The 10,485-nt window shown below is 32.9% G+C and overlaps 1 protein-coding gene across 1 annotated transcript; it reads left to right on the top strand.

Moving 5' to 3' along the window:
- Nucleotides 1–1,427: 1,427 nt before the first annotated feature.
- Nucleotides 1,428–9,797, top strand: LOC112467044 (E3 ubiquitin-protein ligase KCMF1-like; the record flags this gene model as incomplete). The annotated part of the gene is made up of 7 exons (XM_025035494.1): nucleotides 1,428–1,614; nucleotides 2,987–3,126; nucleotides 3,209–3,405; nucleotides 3,841–4,033; nucleotides 5,183–5,400; nucleotides 5,927–6,395; nucleotides 6,740–9,797. Coding segments are annotated over 7 exons (1,599 nt in total), but the record flags the coding sequence as incomplete, so codon positions are not given.
- Nucleotides 9,798–10,485: the final 688 nt, after the last annotated feature.

Here is a 10,485-nt window from a genome sequence, read left to right on the forward strand (position 1 = left end):
TTAAGTCTCTGGCCTTTGAGATTTTAATAAGCGGAAAGAAGTTTTGCATTTATTTAGTATGGCGTGTACAGCACAAGGAAATCTCTGTGCTTCTTAAGTAGAATTTATATTTTTCCAAGGCGCAAGGTGTGTTATGTTATATAATTATCATGTCCGATATGAAGATGATAGATCAACCTGAAGTGCCACTTGGACACTCCAGTATTTGTCGCGCATTGTAAACTTCAATTACTGATATTTTATATTTTATATTTGAAACTAAGTACAGTATTATACAGATTTTAGTGTTTAATTAATAAATGTACATGTATGCGATAAGTTCACGCCTTATGAAATATTGATCAGTTGTTCCTTTGTATTTACTGTACTCAATTGGCGTATATCGTGCCCGAATCCTGCTTTCCATTGTTGCAAGACTGTGACTCGTATTTACCGCACATTGCTATTTATAGTTGTATAGTCATCTGACTTTGGATATGATAGTAGTAATTTCTTATTAGCAAACATGGAAAGAAAATTGGAGTGCGATATAAAGAAACATTACTTCAATTAATATAGGATTGCACATTATTTGATGTTATGAGATCTGGGTTATTAAAAATGTACATAGAAATACACACACACACACACACGGAGATTTTCTTGAAGTCATGATTTATTACTTTGTTAACTGATGTACAAATATTCTGTCTTTCTCTTTTAACCTTCTATTTCTTTTACATGTATTCTGTCATTCTTTCCTTTTTAAAAAATAATTTAAAGTTAATGCATATGCAAGAAGTATAGTTGGAAGGTAGTTATTTGAAATTTAAATTGATTCTAGTATATACCTACGAATAGTGGTATTTATCATACTTGATTGAATTTCTCTACTTTATATATTATTTATGATTTTGATGTTTTCAAACTATTTGGCATTAGTTAGTTCTACTAATATAATACTTTTCAGCTTTTTTTCAAAATTGAAAAATAATGAAATTGGTATATGAGACTGAAGGAACTTTTTGATGACTTTCAATATCTTAAACTATAATTTGCATTTATATGCTTATTGTAATTTCATGTTTTTTATATTGCATCCAGCATTTTTTCCACAACTGCATTATGCAAAATGGAAATCCAAGAATACTTTTAACTTGCTAATAAGGAATTATAATATATCAGAAATTTAATATATTAAGTTATGTGTATTACTATTTAACTAATAAATAATAAACTTAAAAATAAGAGTTTCACTTTCTACTTTTCGGCTTATTATTTGTTACTGCACGTGATAATATCTATATTTAATTATATATAACAATAAATGTAAGTTGTAATGGCAAATTAGAAATAGCGAAGATTTTAGCAAGATTTAAAAATCTATGAGATTTGTATGTACGTGATATAAAACATTTTTAAAATATTTTTTTTGAATTTATATTGAGCTAAACATTTTTGTTTTAGGGGTTAGCTGTGATTCCTGCTTGAAGGGAAATTTTCGGGGTCGTAGATACAAGTGCCTCGTATGCTACGATTATGATCTATGTGCCAGCTGCTACGAGGGAGGCGCCAGTACCACTCGCCACCTCACAGATCATCCTATGCAATGCATACTTACTAGATCTGACTTTGGTAAGGCTCAAATTTAAAATATAATGTTTACTTTACTAATAATTACAAATATTAACTATATATTATATAGAATAATTGAAAAGTATTTTATATATTTCAACTTTTTTACATATTACAGCAGAATATATAAGAAGAAAGATATTTATTTTAATGCCAAACTCTTATACTTAACACTGCGCGGACACCGTGTTTTTGGAACACTCACCCCGGACACCCTGGAACTTTTAAGGGGCTTCCCTAGTGTGACAGGGCCTAAAATGAATAATTTTTAAAAGGAAACCGACAAAGCTAATTGATGAACAACTTTTCTGATGAACATATTTTATTATATTAAGAGTGCATACAAATTTTTTCAAAATTTTATATCTGTTATTAAAGCTTGTGCCAGCCATTTTTTGGAGCGCCGCGAAAAAACGGTGACCACGATTGCAGCCGTTGTAGTTATCTGAAACAAAAAAGCAAAAGGATTCTTAATCTACTTGAGTGTGGCTATCGTCTGAAGCAGAATCATGAAAAAATATTAAAAATTTAAAAATTTGTAGCTAAAAAACCTCTGCTAAAAAAGACGAAAATAATTATAATCGCTATAATTTTTTAAATTTTCAATATTTTTTCATGATTCAGCTTCAGACGATAGCCACATTCGAGTAGATTAAGAATCCTTTTGCTTTCTTGTTTCAGATAATTACAACGACTGGAATCGTGGTCACCGTTTTTTCGCGGCGCTCCAAAAAATGGCTGGCACGGGCTTTAATAACAAATATAAAATTTTAAAAAAATTTGTATGCACTCTTAAAATATAGTAAAATATGTGGGAAAAGTTGTTCATCAATTGGCTTTGTCGTTTTCCTTTTAAAAATTATTCATTTTAGGCCCTGTCACACTAGGGAAGCCCCTTAAGTCCGAAGGGTTTTTAAAAGCGTTTCTGTGTTACAAAAAAATTTATAAAAATTAATGTATTGTCTTTAAAGTTTCAAAAAGTGATTTCTATTCTTACATAAGCCGGAACTGTTGCATTTTTTTTTAAGTGTCAGGAGAAAACTGTAAAATACAAAAAATCGACTGTGCCTTAAAAGACAGTGTCCGCGCAGTGTTAAATAGTTATAAATGCCTAAGAAATAATGAATTTTGCAAATTAAACTTCTAGTTGCGTGATTAGATAACATTCTTTAGTGATGAAATAAATTATTTTTTCAATTATATTTCAATTAATTTTCTTCAAAAATTGTAAATATATAAAAAAGCCGTGTACAAAGCAAATGCATTATAATTATATAATAATATTAAATAATTTATAGTTGGAAAATGTTATGATTAAAAGGTTAAGATTAAAATTTATTAATTCATTTGTAAATGATTAACTTTCCAATAGAATTATACTATGGTGGCGAAGGAGTGAGTGTCGAACAGCCCCAATCTTTGACTTGTCCCTACTGTACAAAAATGGGCTTTACCGAGGCTACATTACAAGAACACGTTGCTGCTGATCATCCGGATATTTCGTTCGAAGTCGTACGTGTATAAATAGTAAAAAGAGATAAAATACATAATGATTACGTAAGTATATCTATAACTTGTATATTTTTTGTAACAGGTTTGTCCAGTGTGCGCAGCAGTGCCAGGTGGAGATCCTAATCATGTAACTGATGATTTCGCTGGCCATCTGACACTAGAACACCGCAGTGGGCCAAGGGACCTGATCTCCTTTCTGGATGAACCAACTGCAAGTAGACACGGTGTTAGACGGATACCGCATCCATCTAGAGCCGTTGGAGCTCCACGTGGACGTAGGTATGTACAAAATTACAGATATCTATTGACCAATTTACTCATCAATTTAACATTACATAAGATTATTTCCTATATCATATAAATTAAAGTATTTTTTATTGAAAAGATTGATATTAATTAAAATAAATTTTTTTATAATTATTATATTTTACAATTGATTATAATATTTATAGACTTTATCTTTGTACAGAATTTTGTAATAATGTTAGTAGATTTTTTTTTGCAAATTTATATTTTTTATATTTTTATGAATAGGTTATTTCATAAATACTGTATCTATCTGCCGATAGATTGTGATAAATTGTAAATACTTTTTCCTTAATGAAAATTTGACAGTGTTATGGTTATGATTAACTACAAGGTCTTAATATCATTATCATCATTGTTATCATGTTATCTCAGATCATGTTCATTAGAGCATTATTGGACCTGCAGGTCCAACATGCATTTCAGTTCATCTGGAGGGCTGAGCCCAAGTAATCGTGAAGGCATAGATCCAATTGCGGAATTGCTGTCTCAATTGTCAGGAGTACGCAGAAGTGGAGGCGGAAGTGGACAAAGTACATCAGCACCTACACAATTACAGCAATTACAAATGCAGTTGCAATTAGAGCGACAACAAGTTCGGGTATAATTCATTTTTATCTTGGAAAAAAAACAAATATATGTATATATTTTTTTGTAATGTTTATTAGGTTATGCATAATCGCAGTGTCATGTATGTCATTAAGTTTGAAGAATGTTCAAGTCGAATTGCGTTGAAATATAGATATCATGATTACATCGTTTAAAGCTGTGTCTGATAGCTGGCTATTTGATAGTATTGAATATTTAATACACGTAAAAGCTTAATTGTAAGGTGAAAATAACAGTTTATGAAGTATTGAAGTAATTGGTTGAAAAAAATTAATTGGAACGTTCAGTTATGAATATATATATATATATATATATATATATGTATGTATATAGAATAGTCTCATATGCTACATAACTTAAAATTAATCTCAGACTGATACATGGCGCTCATTACACATTTACTTATACTGATTGAATATTTTGACTTTTTTGTTACCTTGTTTTCCGTTCTCTCTCTCTTTTTTTTTTGTTTAATAATATATAGAGGTCGTTTGCTGAAATTATAAATGTTATAACTAGAAATGTGTAACAATAGATATTTATAAATAAACATAATAGAACATTAAAAGGTCAAATAGAATAAAGAAAATAGTGGAGTGTTTAGAAGAGAAAGAAGAGATAAATCTTCAAAAATTTTGTTTAGTCAGTTATTGGCTGAGTTAAATTATTGAGTTTAGTTGGTTATTGACTTAAAGTGTGTTAAATTATCGAATTTTGATTATTTAAATTACTGACTTCAATTATTGAGTTATTGACTTTAATCCAAGCGAGAAAGAAACATTTGAACAATGCTAATAATGAATTATGCTAATATAAGGTAATTATTTATTAATTTTTGATGACTTATTCTGCTGATGTAGCAGAATATATTATTGATATTATATGTGCGATTAATTTATATATTAGTATTTAATATTTTCTATTACTATATTGATAATTATTTTTATGTGTTTATTATTATTGGTAACTTGTGAATTGCTTAAATAATTTATTATTCCAATAGTCTTGTGATTTTTATAAAAGAGATTGAACAAGTAGTTCACTTTTTGTTCCCAGTCAGCTGTAGTTATTCCTTGTAGCAAAAGGATTAATTATCTTTTACATATTAAGCAATATGGTTACTAAAATAAAATCTTTTTAGGCTGCCAGACAACAACTCGAAAGATTACCCAGAAGACAGACGCAAGTGATCGGTTCTGTAAGTGGAGGCAGCGGGGGTGGCAGCGGCGGGGGTGGCGGTCATACTACTACTATGGGGACAACGAACAGTGCAAGTAGTAATAATAACGCGACCAATGCGGCCAACCCGTCCGGTGTGTCTTCGACTAATTCACAGAATAATATGTCCCTGTTACCCAGGTGTGTATTTCCCTTTCAGATCTTCAATTAATAACATGTATTTCAAAGTTACAGGTATAAAATATTGTTTATAGAATTTTTTTATTTATATTAGTCTCGTTAAGTAAATAAGTCTAGTTAATTTCAAGTACATTTTGTTTACGTGAAGTATTAATTTAAATTATTCACATATATTTAAGATTAAAAATTCATGCAATATACAAAAGAACAATAATCAGTCAAGCTTGCATTCTAATAAAAAAAATTTACTAATTTTTTTCTCAGTCTATATACAAAATGTACAAGCTCACGTGTTGTAAATAGCTGCCAAAAACTATATTATAAATATCTACGTATCTATTTTGGACAACACTGATATGCATTTTGTTATATATCAACATGTGGTATTTATAATTGAAAAATATATACTCACGAGCAGTAAAAAAATACATGTATACGTTTAATTTGAAAAACGAGAAGAACGAATATTGCGATATTCGATTATTTTACTTGGTAAATCTGATTGTCCGTCTTCACGTTTGTACAGATGCATCATAACCACGCCGTCTGACTCACAACTGCAAAGTATTGAACGCGAGAGTGCAAATAGGAGCCTGTTTGCACGTGAACTTATTGTCGGAACGCTTTCCCAAACATTGTCAGAATTGATGCAGCAACAGTGCGCTGTGCAAACACCGGCGTCGAATGCGACTACTGCCACGACCAGTCCTGAAACACCAAACGCCAATACTTCCATTGTTTCTGCGAAAAAATTGGGAGTAACTCAGGAAGCGAAGAGGGAACAAGCGACAAGTAAACACGTGACATCACAGGCACCTGTGCAACAAAAAGAATCGCATATTCTGCAGGCTGCTGCTGCTGCTGCTGCTACTACTACTGGCAGCGTAGGTTCAGGTCTGCAAAATCAGGGCTTATCCTCGAATCCTAATAGCATTGCAACACAAAATCCACCTATAGTTCAAACATTGATGCATAGTGTATTACCTCAGCCATTGGTAAGCATCTATTTTTCTGGCAAATAATATATGTTAAAATATTATATGTTAAAATTAAGCATAATTAGAGACCTAAAGTGGATGAAAGTAATATATATGTTATATTTGAAACTCGATGTAGCAATATCTAGCATCTATATTTCTCAAAAATTATCTGTCACAAATTTGAGAGTTGATCATTTATCTCACTTATTGTATTTAATTTTACTGTTTCACTTTACATGATACTTATGTCAATGTTATTTTGAGACGCGCTATGTCTAGTTCCAGACGACATTATCGGAACAACAGTTGATACATGGTAGAAAATCGAAATAGTCCTCATAGAATTTCGTGTGACTTAGGTACTGCAGCAACCACTGCCGCCACCAATTAGGAATACTGGTACCGGAACTATCAGGGAACCGATAGCAGCTCCGGCGCCCGCTTACCTCAGAGGTGGAGTTGGCTCGGTCGGAGTGACAGGCTCTTCGCGTAGGAAGCCGGTTAGGGCAGTAGATGGCAGAAACCAATCTACGGAACCGCCACCCCCACACTAACCCCTCCTTAGCCCGTGTACCCATCCTCCACCCTGATTCCTCACACAGGATCCCCTAGCACTAGTCCTAGCACTGTTTAGAACACCTCATCATTATTGTTATTATTATAATATTATATATTAATAATTATTCGAAACGCCCTCTCCTTTCTTCCTCCTCCTCCCTCTCATCCATGTCCTCATCCTTTTGTGCCCTAATGCTACTACAAAACTTTCCCGAACTTTAATCTCGCCATTTTTGCTGTTACGTGACATGGAACAAGGGCAAGGGCTGATTCGCTGGCCACTGCGGCATCTTTGCGAATAATAATGTACATAACTCACACTTCTTGCAGTCATGCTCGAAATATATAGAGTTCGTTCGCGTGTACTACTCTTCTTCGAATGAGTCTTGCCACGTTCTTCCACGCTGACGTGCTACCACGATACGGCGTTATCTTTTACCCGCTGGAGAGCAGGTGTTTGCGAACCAACACAAAAATGTATTGTAAAAAGAGGTTCTTACGAAGACGAAGCGACATTAGCGTTTGTTGTTCGGTTATTGAGGTATCGAAGAATAGTACGAACACGCAAAAGGATAAATACACGCAAAAGGGTACTTGGATCAGCATACTGACATAAGAATTCAGCAATATACTTGTAGTATATATTGATCCAATGATGGTGAATGAATGTGTACGCGAATGTAGCTTTTCCATATTGCATTTTGCGTATGTTATACACGATTGCCGTCATGATACGAAATGCGAGAGGTTTTATTGATCAACATACCCGGTGCAAATCGAACGATCGACCGCTAATGTATACTTGTAATACGATACGTCTCCCTTTTTTTTTCAGATAAAAATATACGAATGCAAAATCATGCCTGGGCTGGTCCGTAATACTAACGCTTTTAAATTGCTTTAACCTACAGATAACTTCTCCGGCGCACTAATAATGGAAAAAATGATACACAAAACGATTGTAGGAACGAATGTCACGAATGGTATAACAGTGCAGAACAACGTTGCTGCATATTTTTCAGATGACTACTTAGATTATAATTCTCGTTATAATAGACTCCTGTATGCTTTACAATCAATAAATCATTGGTATAATGTACGAGAAAGTCATTTATAGTCTATAATTATCATTTGTAGTCTACACGAACTTCCTTTATCTTTTAACTCGTTTAAATAGAGTTTGTTCGCTGTGGCATTTTACACAATTTTACATCGTAGACTAAACAAACGAAGGGATTTACGAAAAGAATGAATTATATTAAGGGAATAAATTTTATGTATTAGACTTTAGAAATAGATGTTTAATTGAATTAGATATAATTTAGTAAAAATCGGTACTGGCGGACCATCCCTTGGCATACTTATGGCATAAAATGTCGTAAAGTGGAGAGATTACATTTAGATATTATAAATTATGATTTTATGTCAGCCGTTAAATTAACATTTCAAAATATATGGTTTCTAGAGTGTTTATGTTTTAAATGTATTTAATGTTTCACTAATATTTAGTGTTCACCAAATTATAAATTTCAAGATTTAGTGTTGTATATTATGGGAGCTTCCCAGCAAGCGACACAAGTCGGCACAAACATCGTTCTATCTTTCTTTTTTTGGCAATGAGTAACAAAGATATGTCGACTTGTGTCGCTTGCAGGCAAGCTCCCGATATAATTTTACATTAGATGTAAACTTGTGACGCATAGAATTGAGAAATAAGGCTTTTTTTTAAATTAGTCACTCCATTTTAAGACGTTAAACAATTGCAGTAACCGTAAAAAAAAAACTTGTTCTATCACAATTATACTTGGATCTATATATTTATATTCGTTAAAAAGCGTAAAGTAAAAAAATTTTTCATATCGTGATCCGATAATGGAAAGTGTTCAAATTTTTCTTTTCAATTTTGTCGAAAACAAGCCAAGTCTTTCAAATATATTAAATTTTTTTTTAATAGAGATATATTTATTTCTATAAAACACACGCGAAGGTAACATCGGTAACATTGTATCGGAGTGTGCGTGCGATGTAATACGGATGCATTTGTAAGATTTCTACCGAGAGTAGAAAATTTCGAAGATGCTCGTGTACATCAGCGTTATCTGCTTTTCTCGTTTCTTTTCTTCGAATACTATTCTTCCTTTTCTTTCTTTTGCATGTTCACTAGTCCGTATACATGATATCTCTTGCCCCGTCTCGTTAATGTTTTCAATCCAAATTGTCTGTCACCTAAGATCCCGTGTGAGCGTGTATCTGCAAGATGTGGTGGCTCTGCAAACCCCCCTCTGAGCGTTTTACAAAGTGTGCAAAAATGATATATACACGCCGTGTAGATCCACGAGAAAAAGAAAGAAAGAAGAGTTAAAATATTTAGTGTGCAAATCTATTACGATAGAGTATGAACTTCAGAGCTTGATCATCTTATTTTTTTGTGCGCAAGATCGAGAAACTTCAAAACTAAATTTAAACGAAAAGTAGAAAACAGATTGTAAAGGAAACTTGTTGAACTTTTAATTGTCGTTTCTCCGATGTTCTTGGATGTTTTGCTTGTCTTTCCACCCGTACTCGATATACTTTGAGCAAGTGATTTACTTTTTTAAATAGTTATTCACGATCTTGTATTTCGTATTGTGTAATTAGTTGCAATTTACAGAAGAATAGATCCGAAACGTAAATAAAACGGGGTGCACTTAATTGCCTTAATGCAGGATGCCTGAAAAAAAAAAAAAAATTAGGATTCGACAGCCTCTCTTTGAGAAGCGGATGTGCCTGCATTTGCGAAAGTCTCTGCGCATGATGCTCCGTGATGAAGTTAATACTGTACTGAGCTAATCTTAATAAACGTATGCGTATGTAAAATTATCAAATTGCGGATATTGAGCGAATTTATTACACCGCCGTACATTATACGAACCGAGTGTTCAAATCAACGACGATTCAACGCCTAATCCGGGAGTTTGTGTTCAGGAACGAAGCAAGACTCTAGTACAAGTTTAGTTTCTTTAATTTTGTGCCAGTTTTCTATGAACGGTCAGAAGCTATATTTTTCTTGGAATCCAAATCCAAAAATTGCGATACACCACACTACACTACTTTTTTTTATTTATACGCGAGAAGTTATGTTTCCCTTGTTTACACGTCACTATTTTCATATCAAATTTTTCCTTTTTTCTTTACTCCATCTCTATTTGTTATTTACGGCGCAATATGCCATATCATTGCGAGATAATTTTTAAAGATTTCTACAAGATAGATCTTTTCAAATTGAAAATTATCAGCCCTTCCCAGTTATTGTCAACCGAGACTCGATTTTTGAATTGATTTTGGAATTTCATTCGTAGAGTATGAAGCGAACTATAAGGATTGTGAGGGAAAGGAATTCAGGATTTGAAGGAACTCAGGATTTGTTTATGCAAGTAAAAATGTATCCCGAGCAGAACGGAATCGAGCGCAACAACATCATTGTAGTTCTCCAAAGGAAGAGAGAGCGTACGACATTTCCCTTCCTCATTTCTTTTTCATCGAGCAAGATCATCCCTTTTTCTCCACG

The sequence above is a fragment of the Temnothorax curvispinosus genome, unplaced genomic scaffold (genome assembly GCF_003070985.1).
Source record: "Temnothorax curvispinosus isolate PA1 unplaced genomic scaffold, ASM307098v1 QBEX01016805.1, whole genome shotgun sequence".
Taxonomy (NCBI): Eukaryota; Metazoa; Arthropoda; class Insecta; order Hymenoptera; family Formicidae; genus Temnothorax; species Temnothorax curvispinosus.